The sequence below is a fragment of the Lissotriton helveticus genome, chromosome 4_1, assembly GCF_964261635.1.
Source record: "Lissotriton helveticus chromosome 4_1, aLisHel1.1, whole genome shotgun sequence".
NCBI classification, from domain to species: Eukaryota; Metazoa; Chordata; class Amphibia; order Caudata; family Salamandridae; genus Lissotriton; species Lissotriton helveticus.
In genome coordinates this window covers 1,086,394,636-1,086,409,710 of record NC_136063.1, presented here as the reverse complement: position 1 = coordinate 1,086,409,710, position 15,075 = coordinate 1,086,394,636, and the positions used below count along the sequence as shown (strand labels likewise).

The window sequence follows — 15,075 nt, the reverse complement described above, 5'->3', positions numbered from 1 at the left end:
CTCTTCCAACGCTTACGTATGCGAGTGTTGCCCTCTATGGTAAAGATGCAGCTATTCTTAACAACACAATAACTAGTATCTTTAAAAAGGTCTTTCAGCTTCCTCAGACTCCATCAACAGCTCAAATGCATCTGGAATTTGGTCTAATTAATGAAACCGTAGGCCGACTCTACTCTACAATAAAAGTGGGGTATCGGATTAAACAAAACTTGGGTAATTCCAAGCTTAATGATGCTCTATGGTATGAACTTGAGAAATGGAAGAACTCACCCTATACTGTTTATTTACACAATGCACTTGAAGCCACATGTCATTGGACCTGTGGAATAAAAATCTGCCCTTTTCAATATTTAAGCCAGCACTTAACAAAGCTGCGAAACTCCATTCTCTATTACTGGACAAAAATACCTTCAGTAAAAGATCCCACTCATGGACAGTAATAAACAACTATACAGTTCTCAAACCAGTGGCTTACTCAAGTCACACATTCTCGGCCTACTTGAAAAAAAAAGCGAATGGCGTTAGGCTTTGGAAATTATCCCTCACTTTCAGATGCCCCAAGGTGGAAAAATACTACCTCAAAAGATTGCCGCCTGTGTGGTAATCATGAGGAAGATTTCATACATCTGATATGTATATGTCCGAAACTCCATCTAGCACGAGTTACTTTGTTAAAGGAAGCCTTCCAGATCAGAGAAATAAGATCTTGTAGGTCTGCTATTATTACAGGGCTTGATCCGTCAGACCCCCGGATGAACTGTAAACTGCTTAAGTTTCTTTATAAACATGAACAGGCTCTGAAGATTAAATCTTTAAGTGAGGATCAATCCATCAAAGAACAACAGGCTCTGACGTTTAAATCTTTAAGTGAGGATCATTCCATCAAAGAACAAACATCTGCTGCAATCTAGTTCCCCTGTATGTCAGCTCAATGACTGATTTCACTGCTGTACATACCCAGCCAGAAACACGCATGATCATTAATGGTCTGTTGACTGGTAGTAAAACAAGATGTCTTGGACTTGATTACTAATTCATAATATATTTTAATAGTAAAGAAAATTAATAAGAGTAAGTTAAACAATGTCAATCAACACAAAACTTGTACAAATAATTTTATTATATAGGGGCTGAGAGAACTTTGATACTTGAGGTTAGGTGTTTTATAGTTGTGCAACATTACATTGATGAAATAACTTTTTAAGTATGTTCTTAATCAATGCTCTGAAGTTAAAGATTGTTTCTTTTTCTTATTTACTGTAATGATTTTAATTAATTGTACAGTTAATAAAAAAAAATTTTTAAATACACTAAGCTCTCCTCCATGTGCGTCTGCAACACCCAACTGCTGAAATACAGGCACACAGCTCTTGGCACTTGTGGCATCATGGACAGGCCCCGGGTGCCGGAATCCAAAAATCTGGACCTGCCTGGGCACTGCTGATTCTCAGGATGCTGTCAGCCTCCTCAGCTGTGTATTAAAATAGCGGATGGCTGCCATCCATGTCTGTTTCTTGCTTGAAGCCTGGTAGGTTGTGCGGGAGCTCCGCGAAGGACGTCCTTGCAGATCATCATCTTGGCCGCGCCACTTCAAGAAGGCATGAAACTTAATGGGCCCGATTCACAGAACTAACACAACAAAATCCTAAACTTACTACTTTTGGTATTCACGGAAGGCATTTAGTAGTCTTAAATTGAGATTTTGTCTTAAATTAGGATTTTGTCCTAAATTAGGATTTTGTCTTGATTTAGAATTTTGTCTTAAGTTAAATGTAAGTTTAACTTAAGTTTGTCTTAAGTTTAATTTAAGACAAAATCCTAATTTAGGACAAAATCCTAATTTAGGACAAAATCCTAATTTAAGACAAAATCTTAATTTAGGACAAAATCCTAATTTAAGACTACTAAATGCCTTCTGTGAATACCAAAAGTAGTAAGTTTAGGATTTTGTCGTAAATTAGTTCCTTGAATCCGCCCCATAGTTACAAGCAAGTCTTCAGGTTCATCCTTTTGACATTGGCCCCCCCCAAAAAATCTTATATTTATGTTCTCTCATATTATGTTCCCTAAAATCCAGATAATTAATGCTTTATTATGTTCAGGGTTTGTCCTGAAGGTATTCTGACTTGCATTCACAGGTCCATGGAGGAAAAATATTGCTCAGTGCAGATGATCCTAATAATTTGAGGCCCATCTCCTACATATCCAAACATGAGGAGAAGACTGTGACAGTCCAGGTCTCATGATATGCGGAAATGAATGGATAAATAAATATACATCAAGCTGTTTTCAGGCCAGGGATGTGTTGCATCAGTGGCTAAGGATCTTTACGATTGTACATTATATCTGTGCCAGTGTGCTAGTTTTGATCTTTCTGCCACATTTGACAATCATCAAATTATTTTCCATTATCTGTTACGTTATGCCTGGGTGTGGAGTAGCATAATTTTGGCTCCATCATTTTCCGTTTGCCTAGGCCACATACATATTTACATTTGGCCTTGTGTACTCATGATACCAATGAGATATGGTGCACTAAAGGTAGGGTGCATTTATTGTTTGTTTTAGATATATATATATATATGTATGCATCTTAATGTTTTTCCTTGTCAGAAACATCTGGATTGCTGATGATAACCTTCTATCGGTTTAGATTGTAAGGTGGTGCTCTAAAATGCATTTAATGCCTGTGAGAATGAATCATACATGTGTTCAGTGCTTTCCTTATAAATTGTGACCAGTTGCCATTTCTGTTTAATAATACAAAAATCAGTTTATTGGGCTGCATAGAAGAGTACAATATAATATAGCTTAATTTTCCTTATCAAAGATTTATTTTATTGCATCATATGTAGGTTGTAGAATTAATGTGCATTTAAAGAAAACTGTTAAGTTTGTATGATTGTGGAACTTAAGCCTACAGTTAAGACATTTAACACTAACATGAAAGTTGTTTTTCTGTATGTTTTCTCCTCTGCAGGTGCAGATCAAAGGCATTTAATAGTTAGTAAAAAGTGCATTAGGCCTTATTATACGCTGCCAGTACGTCACTTTTTCCCATTTTAAAAGTGATGCACTGCTGGCGCAAGCCCTTCATAAAGAAGGCCCATTGTATTTCTGAGATAGTGAGGTGAGGAAGACTGGAATATGAGAGAAGTGTTCAAGGTGCCAAGATATTTTCTGGGAACTGGACAAAGTACTGTGTTGTGCATGAGGTCACATTTCTTGAATTCTCTATTAATTAGTGAACCCTTCGGGTTAGTCAGATTCCCTTTAGACTTGGAGATATTGAGCCTCTCTTGACACCTCTGATTGCGTGGCTTCATGTTTTACAGGATTCCTTACCTAAAGAACTTCTCAAGAGGTTCTGATGCTGACACCTTTTTTGATTTCTTGATTTAATAGTGGTTTTTCCCTGTCCTTAGTTTAGTGTGGGTTTTGGTAGATGTTGCAAATCCTTTCCATGAATGGGGAGAAGGATCAAAACCATTTGTCTAGTTATCAAAAAATGTTTCTTATTTTCTGCATTGATGCTCAAGAAAGTCTTATATGGTGTCTGCTGGTGAGGACCAATATTGTACAACGATTTGTCTTTCTTTGAGAAGTTTGCATTTTATAGTATGTTGATTGATATATATCAGGGTGGCTATGAGTTTGTAATAAACCTTTTAACCTCAAGTTACCCCCTTTTCCTCTCAGGCTACTACAAAGGTGAATTGAACGGAGTTAAATTGGAAGGAATGGCCTAGAGAATTCTCAGTGGATCATATCATTTTGGACTAGTAGGTCTTGAGCCGCCAAACTAAGGTAATTTATATCAGAATTTAAACCTTTAATGTTGGTGAACCCCACTGGGCTCCTCTTTTTCCCCATTAGGGCCCTTGTCGCTCCATTTGAACCCCAAAGTCTGCTGAATGCTTTCGTAATTTACTTCTACATGTACGCATAAATGTGCAGATGGTGTGATATTTAGTTTAATTAAAACAGTATTGCTCTTCTGGCAAATACATTCTCAAAATATGTCCCTTCTTGTTCTCTGATGCACAAAGCTGCTCTGCAAAACCTCTACATTTAAATTGAAAAACGGGACAGGGAGTTTTTAGAATATGAACATTGGGACATATTACCAACGTTATGCGATATTTATCGCTAACGATGCTTAGCAACGAATTTTTTAACGCTAAGCATCGTCAGAAATTATCGCAGATAAACCTTGCTATTATCAAGGTTTATCGCAAATGCGATAAAAAACGGCCGCAATGCATGAATATCGCTGAAAAGTCAGCGATATTCATGCATTACTGAGCTAATGCTCTTAGCCATGTTATCCACCTCCCATTGGATAACATTGCTAAGAACTGCTCAGGACAGGTGTTAGTTTTTGGAGATATTCGCGCTTAGCGCGAATATCTCCAAAAGTTGGTAATAGGAGATAGCGATGTTAGCGACTGTTTCCAGTCGCTAACATCTTGGCACGCCCACTTTGCATGTCATTAGTGATAAATATCACTGACATGCAAAGTGGGGCCCAAGATGGTCGCTATCTCCTACTAGCTGTCGTTAACTGGTGTTAGCGACAGCTAGGTAATAGGGAGATAATTTTATCTCCGCTTTCTTGGCTTTTAAAGCCAAAAAAACGGAGATAAACCCCCTTGATAATATGCCCCCTGTTCATTCGATAGTTCAGAAACATCTTAAAACCTGACTTTGTGTGTGCTGGCTTCCTTGATCATGTTGGGGATTTGATTATCACCTAAATGTTAAGTTTCAACAGTCTTAATCTTTCGTGGAGCACAAATGATCCATAACAATACACAAAACTACTAAAATATTCATAAATAAGTATAATACATTTCAGTTCTTCCCTGACTTCAGCTTGGAGTTGGGAGCCTGTGCTAACTTAACTCTAGACTTGGCCGGTCATTGGATGGAGCAATTGCCCTTGAATTAGAAAAGAGAGCACTAGAAGGCCCTCCCAGATCATATTTTCCGGGTCCATGCTGTAGCGCAACAACCTCTGTTCTAATGCTTTCATTAATTTATAAAGGGTATGTTGCTTTGTGATAAGCTTACAAACCTCTTCCATTACGTTTTTTCCAGTATCCAACCTTTTGAATGTTAGGACGCTTTCAGTAATTTCTATTCGGAATCTCTACTTTTCTATATTTGCTTCATTTGCGCAGTTTGTTATTAAATCTGGTACATAAATTGGCGGTTTCTGAAAGTGACAGTTGATAATAATGGTTTTGAAATAAATTGTCCTTGTTTTCTACTTCTCCAGTAACACAAGTTTCCCAATTTGTCTCCGAAAAACATAACAAATATTATGTAATGTTGACAATGAGCTGTATAAAATTGTGCACCTGCTGCCGGGGTTTATAAAGGCACTGCTGCAGGGTGTGGTGAGTAACTGTATCCTCCGTATTCCGCAAGCTCTTTCTTCTTTGCTCCAAGGCTTGCATATCCAGACACACAGCACTGGCATTTCCTCTTCTACAACAAATAGTAGAAAACAGATATTTGTTTGTTAATGGATAAATCCATATTTTATTGTTTATCCTGTAAGAGAAGCTGTACAATTAGTTTAATTCCAGAAGCACACTTAAGGTATTAAAGAAATCATTGCACGTGGAAAGATAATAAAACAGGACATCAGTATTACCCTCTTTTGATCATTGTATGCATCGTCTTTTCATTTCCCTAACCAACTTTTAATTCATAAAAATATGACTTTTGTTAGAATAAAATTAAGCCTTACTTTATAACCACAGTATAGTAAGGTGTCTACCCAGTACATAATCGGAATGTATAATTAATGTTTAATAGACTTGACACTGGTTTGGTTGCATTGTTTATTTATTTATTTATTCAATTCTATATAGTTCAACCATGCCCCTAGATCGTTAGGGCAGTGAAGAAGTCAGGTAACAGTCCTATCCAATGGATAACAACAAAATAAATACATTAACAAAAAAATACCCATGTGTCCCTGCAGGTGAAGTAGGAAGCCACCAATATAGCCACCAGAAGGCCACCAATTAAAAACAGGTTAATAATATACAAGAGGGACAGAATAACTAGCTGAGATAATGGCACAGGGGACTTAGATCAACATAGAAAGGAAGAGGTAATGAGCTGTGTAAGGAGTTAAATAACGAAAGGGCTAACGAGAAGAGAGAAAGCTGGAGATGAGATCATGAGAAGAAAGAAAATGTCTGTTTGTATGAAATTAGAGTGTACTGAGAAAAAGAGGCAAGCATGGGATATGGAATGGGTGTAGTTGGGCGATCTTAGTAGGAATTTGAATAAGAAGTAACATTTCAGATGCATTGAGCACTAAAGGCAGTTGCCAGTGGGTAATAGGGTCATGTAGGACTTGAATCGTAGTCTCTTGGGAGCAGTAGGAGTGACAGACGAGAATTAACTAGTGTAGTCTCACTGTCAAAGAATGTTTGAGTCATTTCTTTCTTGAACACCAGCAGGCTAAGGAAGAGAAAGTCTGCACACCAGATATGTTCAGCTTTACGTTTAAATACTCAGTGGCAGTGTGTACGACTGTAGGAGAGTAGGATCTGCTATCCTATGGTCACCCCAATTTTTGCTTTTTGCTTCACTGGTTTTCGACTTAATGTGGCAGTGGGCCTGCTAATCAGACCCACAGCCTGCTGTTCTCTCTCTAAATTCACATACATGTACTATAGGTACATCACCAATTTGGTACTGGACACCTTGTCAGCCCCTGTACCATGCACTATAGGTGCTCAGGGCATAGGTGCATCCAAGGCCTACCAGGGGCTGCAGCATATCTTTTGTCACCCCTGGCTGGTACTTAAATCGACACAACTGGCTGATCACTCATCTGGGGCAAGGTGGTGTAATCACCACTTGCTTAGATATAGTATACCTATATCTAAACCTATATCTGGACACATATATACCTATAAGTCACTCCTATGGCAGGCCTTAACAATCCTGGAGGCAGAGTGCTTGGTTTTATGTGAGATGGTGCTCTAGCATGAGCTGAGCCTGTCTGCAGTGGTCGGAACCATTTCCGTGCTGCTGCTGAAGTGATACTGCCATACCATATACTCTTAAGTGCATTATATCCTCGCTGTTATTGCTAACTTTGGTTTGGCTTTAGCAAAACATGTCGTGTTTGGTGTCATACACTTTGGAATACTACCCCCTCGCCAGTCCTGGCGATGGGGGAGAAGACATGTTACTTTGCTTTAAACGCGATTAATCCTAACCAGAGCCTCAGCATCACAAAATGGATGCTGCTGCCCCGACACAAGTCTGACCTCCTGCTGCTGACCGAAACTTGGCAAGGGAGGCCTGGACAAAGGGTTTCCTGTCACAGGGAGGTGTTACACCACCCCAGACAGGAGATAGTGGATTGGAGCAGGGAGGGTTGAAAGAAACTAGACACTGCCTGGGGCGCACAAGGTGTCCCAGGCAAAATCCAGTCAAACCGGTTCTGGGGCACTCCAGCCGCAGTCCTAGCGCGAAACTGGACAAAGGGAAAGGGATGTAACCACCCCCTTCCTGGGTCCCACCCATAGGAGGGACCTAGCAGGTAATCCAGCCCCTTGATTTGGAAAAAAGGTAGGAGCTGTGCAGATGCACATCAGATTATCCTGACTGAAACTTATGAAACAAAACTCTGGACCCTTCGACATTCCACTCGACGTGGAAGACTGAAGAATCTCCCTTGTGGTCAAGGAGTGACCACCCTGTGCAAACAGGCACCATCCAGCACCTCACCGGTTGCTTTGTTGCAGTTCCCGCCGGAACTCAAGCGACAAAGATCAACAAGACCCAGCGTTCCTGCCTTCCAACAGCTCGATCCACAGTCTATGCAAAGCTGAGACCCGTGGAGGCGACTTGAAGCGTGGGGCCGGCCATCTTGGAAAAACTACAAAGCGCTGACCGTGCAGCTCCCGAGGCTCCCTCGAAGCTGTGCATTGGAGTTTGAGAAAGCTCTAGCCCTGAGCAGCTTTTGCACCAAAGCTCACCCCTCCATACTCACCGAGTGCTGCGTGGGGTCCTTTTGCATTTTCCTGCTTGACGCGTTGGTTTGGTTGCTTGCCCGTTGGTTAGCGGCCCCAGTAACAATGAACCTTTGAATTTGCTCTGCTAGTCTGGTTGCTCCAGACTGGCCCTCGCTCCCCTGAAAAGGAGCACCCGCTCAGACTTTGCTGGTCCAAGTAAGAAGCAATCTTTGAATCCTGCGTGGGTTGCACTTGCCAAGGCTTGTTAACTCCGATCCGGAAGCCGACACCGCCGACAGCGAGAACCTTTGTGGGACAACTCGTGATCTACTCCAGGACATCCACGGTGCCCCAGAGTCTACGTGGCAGCGGAGACAAGCTTCATGACAACTACCTGATTGCGCCCGACATCGCCTGGTTCCTTCCTGGTTCCTTCCTGGTCACTGGCTAGTGACCCAGACTCTGTCCCCTCTGCTTTCAGGTACTCTACATCTTCGATCCACCCTTGGATCACACCGGGCACTTCTCTTCTGGGCGCCTGCAGCATCTTCATCTCCAGGCACCCTATATCTTCGTGACTAAACCCGACACGCTTTTGCACCTGTGCACCCGCTTCCTGTGGGTGAGGTAACTCTTGAACGCCGGTGCTCCTGTAGTGATTTACACCTCTAGTGTCTAAGTCTAAAGTTTTGTCCTTCTAGTCCAGTCAGAAGACTCTTAAAACTGTAACTTTCTAACTTTTACGCACCATTGACTTTGCATTGGTGCATGCGTGCGCTTTAAGCGCTGCACCCGAATCCCGTGGGCTACTCCCGTCCTAACTGCTGTTAGTCCAGTGTAGTCCCAGCGATTCCCAAGGCCCTCGGCCTTACCACTGATCGATTAGTGATACTTATACCACTTTTTTGATATATGGTTTGAGTGGCCACCGGCCTCATCCATAATTGTGCAACTTTCATATGTTATATTGTGCTTTTGTTTAAACGCTTGTGCTTCTTTACTCATAAAGAGTATTGGGGATTATTCTGAGAATAAATACATATATTTTTATAATATATAACTTGTGTGGTGTCCTTTCATTTGATATTACAGGATTGCATATGGTAAAACAGCTGGCTTCACATGCCCTCTTGAGTTAAGCCTTTAAGGCTGCTTAGTCCATGCTACCCCTAGGATAGCTTGTCTATAAGGTTGACTTACAACCACCACCATAAGGGATTGTTTGGACTGATACAAGGTGCCCACAGAACTGTGGACATCATACATCAGGCCAACTTCTCACATTGGTGTGCAGCGGTGCGGATTTGAGCTTGCTGTTGTTTTACCATTGCAATCTTTTTATCAAATTGAAAGATCACATTAAGTACCTAAGGTACATATAAACAAAGCTTACATATGTAAGTTCTACTGAACTTAGTAGTTGTAGATCAAAGGGCTTAGCACACCCTGCCTACAACTCACTAGCAAGGTACAGTAGGAAAACACTTAGTGTAGGTAAGTGCATCACTGACACCTCACTAGAGTCATGTCTGGCACAGGTGAGCGACCCATTGCTCTGCCTGTGGAAGGTGACCTGGTCAAGGCACCCTCCAGCTATGAAAAACTCAGCCACAAGGAATTGGGGGGCATATTATCAAGGGGCTTTATCTCCGCTTTTTTGGCTTTAAAAGCCAAGAAAGCGGAGATAAAATTATCTCCCTATTACCAAGCTGTCGCTAACACCAGTTAGCGACAGCTAATAGGAGATAGTGACCATCTTGGGCCCCGCTTTGCATGTCAGTGATATTTATCACTAATGACATGCAAAGTGGGCGTGCCAAGATCTTAGCGACTGAAAACAGTCGCTAACATCGCTATCTCCTATTACCAACTTTTGGAGATATTCGCGCTAAGCGCGAATATCTCCAAAAGCTAACACCTGCCCTGAGCAGTTCTTAGCCATGTTATCCAATGGGAGGTGGATAACATGGCTAAGAGCATTAGCTCGGTAATGCATGAATATCGCTGACTTTTCAGCGATATTCATGCATTGCGGCCGTTTTTTATCGCATTTGCGATAAACCTTGCTAATAGCAAGGTTTATCTGCGATAAAAATCGCCGATTTGCGGCGATAATTTTTGTCTCTAAATAAGTTAGAGACAAAAATGATCTCTATTGGTTGGTAATATGCCCCTGGGTGCCTTGTGCACTGCAAGGGGGCTGAGAAAGGGTCACAAAGGGAAATCAAAATGCGTACAAAGCAATTTAAACATAGAAACGTCTTACATGGAGTAACGTTTAAATACTATTTTATTGCGGTATTACATAATCTCAGCATAGCTATTTGTTCAAATGTTCCGCTGCAACATGGTCGCCTTAGGATTGTTTCAGACAAACCCAAAAAAAAACAAGCGCGCTGCGCCTCGCGCTGGCAGCAGGGGGGAGGGAGAGAGGAGGGGGCCTGTGCCTGCTTCCCTTATGGGAGCGAGCGCTGACACCATATGTTTGCAATTTAATTACATACATATGGTGTCAGTGCTCGAGCCCGCAAGAGAATAGCCACACGTGCACGGTTTGCTATTGAAGGCAATGGAACGCGTGCACTGTTGTGGCTTAAAAAGGGGATCGATGGCTGAAGGTCTCCTCCTATAAAGCGCATGAGCGCTGGGTAGGCAAGACCTAAAAAGGCCTGAGGGATACTAAGCACTGGTACATAGTGTGGAGGTTGCTGTGACGTATATTAAGGCCTTGGCAGCTGCGTATCTCTGGAACACATGGTTGAACTTGCGTTCCAGCGATCAGTGCTGATGTGATTACGCAGTGACATCCCCGCTACAATGAAAGCACCTTCTTTGTGTATTTATTGGCTGTACCTGGAAGTGGGAGAACGCTGCTGGTTGGCTGTCTAGTTGTATAACCACATTACATGACCAGCAAGTCGAGTACTCTATGGTGAAGTAACGGTGCTGACGTGAAGTGGCAGGTGATCACTCTGACTTGCACAACCGTGAGTGCACTCAGTGCTGATCTGCACAGTGTCCACGCAGATCACAGTGAATGCATGTCATACTTAACGCTGCTAAAAAAACTTCAAATCCATATCTATGCTGAACTGCACAGCAGTAAGTACATTCAGCGCTGATCTGGACAGCATGTTTGCAGATCATATATTTAAATTGTGTATCCATGTATTCAGGCAATTCAGGAGTACTTCCAGTTGAATTCTATGCTCTACATCTGTTTAAAGTTGGAAATGCAAGTTTAGATGTTTTTTGTTTACAGCAAATGAGCTGGATTTTTTTTCTATTGTGAAGACAAGCCTAGGCCAGGTGTAATTGCGCTGTATGTTCCTCATTTGTGGTTTGTGGCTGTTGTTGTCTTGGTCAAGGAAAATAGGGGTGGACTGTTTTTTTACAATCCACCGTCTGAAGGAACTATTTTACAGTCAAGCTTGTGTTAGTGATTAGTGTCATGCAGGCGGTAACCTCATCACCCGTGTTTCTGGAAACCCCAGGTGAACCCTAGTGGGTTTGAAGGGAGGGCTATTTTAAAACATTTGCCTGAGCCATTTGGGGGGGGGGGGAGTTGGATGAATACCAAGTAACGGTTAAAAAACTCAGTGTTAGATTTGACACCCAGCCTAGTTTGATTGTTTTGCATCATAAATTCTTTTTACGCTTATAACATCCAGGTGAAGATGTTGATACATATAATACAGAATTGATACGGTTAGTAGCTGAATGTTGATTTGAAAATTTTGCAGATCAACTGGTAAGAGACCAATTTATTTGTCATGACAAAACTATTAAACAAAAACTGCTGTCCATGGGAAACACTACATTGGATGAGACGATCAAGGTAGCAAAGAATGTGGAAACATCACTAATAGCAGCAAAAGAACTAGAAAAGAAAAATAATGATCCTGTGGCAGCTATCAAAGTGAAGAGTGGAAAAAATATGAGAGACACTGGGCCAGGAGAAAAATTACGAGCAACATATGGTGACAGATCTAAGTAATTTTTCTTACAACAGAATATTTGTTTCTGGTGTGGGTATTGCACATGTGTGAAAGGGAAAAATGCCCAGCAAAATGTGTCACCTGTAGATTGAAATACTTTTGCAAAATGCCCCTGTCTGTTGCACAATCGTTTAAGAGTGAACAACAGTCAACTGTCAAATGTGTGTTGAATAGTGACATTCAAAATGAAGATGAAATGTGTCTAACCAAAGTTCTAAAGGATATGGACTTGGTGGTACAAAAGCGATGAGATAAAGGTGGGGAGGCCTGAATTATGCATTGATCTGTATGCTGAAATTATAGTGTGTGAAGAAAAGTTGAAGCTATTGGTAGATTCAGGGGCACGGATCACCATGATCACACAAAAGTTATTTAATGATGTATGGCCCACTAGGCAGGTTTTACCACCAGATCGCAAGGCAGTATCTTCTGAAGGCTGTGATATAAATGTATGTGGTTACATCGAGGATATACTGAAATTCAAGGGACGTAAAATAGCTGGGAAGGTTTATGTAGCTCACAAAGGGTTGAATATTTTAGGATGGTTGCACCAGGGTCTGTTTGGAATGATCCTCAGACCACGGGCAAGTAGTGGTTGTGAGGGATTATGTAGGATTGGTAGAATTTATGAATAAATATCTCCATGTATACTCAGAAGAATTAGGAAAAATTCAGGGGTACACACATAAGATAATAGTGAAGGAAGGTGCACAACCAGTTAAACACAAACTCAGAAATGTACCTTTTAGTATATGGAAAGACTTTGAAAAGGAATTTTCACTTTATTGAGCACTAGGATAATTGACCCAGTTTATTCAGCACTGTGGTTGTCTCCATTAGTGATGGCTCGCAAGCAAAATGGGAAACTGGAATTTGTGTAGACTTGTGCTGCGTAAATAAAATTATTTGAGTGGATTTGCATCATTAACCCAATATTAACAAACTGTTAGCTAGCTTAAAAGGAGCAAAACTGTTCACAAAACTTGACTTAGCTTCGGGTTACCACCGGATTGAGCTGGAATCGGAATCAAGACATCTGACAGCGTTTGTCTGCCGTTTTGGTACTTTTCAGTGTTGCTGCATACATTTTGGTCTTGCCTCAGTGGCCTCAATACTTCAACATACTATCGCAGACATGCTGAAAGGTATTGAAGGATTGTCAGTTTTCCACAATAATGTTTTGATTTTTGGACCAGATAGGCAAACGCATGATGTAATCCTGGATGAAGTGTTCAAGAGGTTCCAGGAGAGAGGTGTGGTGTTGAGGAGAGATAAGTGTGTTTTCCTCACCAATAAGGTTGAATATCTGGGGCATCTAGTTTCAAGTGATGGTATTACTCGTTTCGTTTCAAAAACTTTATTCGATTCAGAAAAAAGAATCATAAAAGTCAAACAATTACATTTACAAACGTAGTTTGGAATTCATTTAAAAAAACAATTTTAAAATTATAACACTAAACTAAACTGATAAAATACATTAATTAAATATAATCACAGTTGTAACCCATAACTTTTTCAATCAAATTAGGTAAATTCATAAGTTCTTCATACCAGGGTATACATTAAAGGACAGGGAAAGAAAATCATGAAACAACAATATACATGAGCAAAGAGACAAGTTCCAGGAGCCGGAATTAACCATACCGTTTTCTAATCAAGAGTGACACTCGTATGAAATTTAACATTGCACAACAGACACCAGATGAAGACAAAGATAACAGATGGTCATAACCCTCTTTATAGTGACATGGTTGCTTTTCCTTAAGGATCGGCTTAATAAACCTAATTCTCGGATCCTTATATAGGGAACAGAAAAGAACAACATGCATCGTGCTTTGGCTATCTTTGTTGTTACAGGGACAGGGGGGCAGTCTCTCACACCAGCCCCCCTGTTTAGGAAACGCAAAAAGAAAGTGCAAGATGTGTAACCTAAACCTTGTCAAATAGAATCGCCATTGCACATGATTTGTAAAGGTTAAATAAAACTGGTGCTGTAAAGTAACCTTAGGAACGTGAGGGCTGACCGAAGAGTGCACAAGTGAGGATTTCCAATAACTTGATTTGATAACAGCTTTAATATCTCCCTGAATATTTTCGGGGTTGTCAAAAATGTCACCCAGACCTATTTTATGGAGTATTTCGTTAACATAAGATAGCCATGGGATCTGTTTCATGTTTGCCAATTTTAAACAGTCCCGGAGGATATCTCTAGAAAGCTGTAAATCCTCTGATAACCATATTTTACCCCATAATAATAAGGGGGAGAGGCGAATGGTGTCACTCACGTAACTCAGACCTATCTCATCGTGGGCAAATCTATTTGAGGAACTTGATGGAATAGCCAATACACGCTTTAAAAATTTGTTCTCCATGATTTGTATCGTGTCAGGGCTTTCATTCCCCCAAACCCCTGCCCCATAGGTAGCTACCGACAAACATTTTGCTTTGTACAGGGTTTTTAGATGTGTAACAGGTTTTTGACCCAGTTTGCCACAAAAACGAAACAGACCTTCAATAGAACGACTGGCACTCTGGACTCGAGTCTTCATTAACGGGGCCCAGCTTAATTTGTTATTGAAAAGGTTTCCCAGATAGTTAAAATTTTCAACCTTTTCGATGGTGGAGTTATTTACTACAAACTTTCTGGTTTTGATACCCTTTAGGCCACAGACCATAGCAAAGGATTTGGTGAAGTTTACCTTCAGGTCTAGGTCCAACATGAAGTTATGGAAGGCATCAAGACAATGCTGCATGCTGTTTCCTGTGAGTGTCATTAGTACCGTATCATCGGCGTAAGAAAGCATTGGTATGCTCCTGCCATTGACCTTTGGAAAATCATGGCAGTGGTCCAACAAGTATTTTTCCAGCCCATTGGTGTACACTAGAAACAAAAAGGGGGCTAATATGCATCCTTGGCGGACGCCCTCAGTTGAGGGAATGGACTTAGTTTTCTCTCCCCCTGGCCCGAACCTTATGGCTACAGTGGTTGATTCATGGAGTCTACGGAGCAGGATGACCAAGGGTTCCTCGAAACCCATAACCTCCATCATTTGCCACAGCTTGCTCCGACACACCGTGTCAAATGC

At 41.1% G+C, this 15,075-nt stretch overlaps 1 protein-coding gene across 2 annotated transcripts in view; it reads right to left on the bottom strand.

The window, feature by feature from the left end:
* SLC9A3 (solute carrier family 9 member A3) overlaps nt 1-15,075 on the bottom strand; it is a 1,113,267-nt gene that overhangs the window by 154,292 nt on the left and 943,900 nt on the right. For both annotated transcript variants that reach the window (XM_078687678.1, XM_078687679.1), the window contains exon 12: nt 5,364-5,493. In XM_078687678.1, coding sequence (XP_078543804.1) covers nt 5,364-5,493 — 130 coding nt within the window. The remainder of the gene's footprint in view (nt 1-5,363; nt 5,494-15,075) is intronic.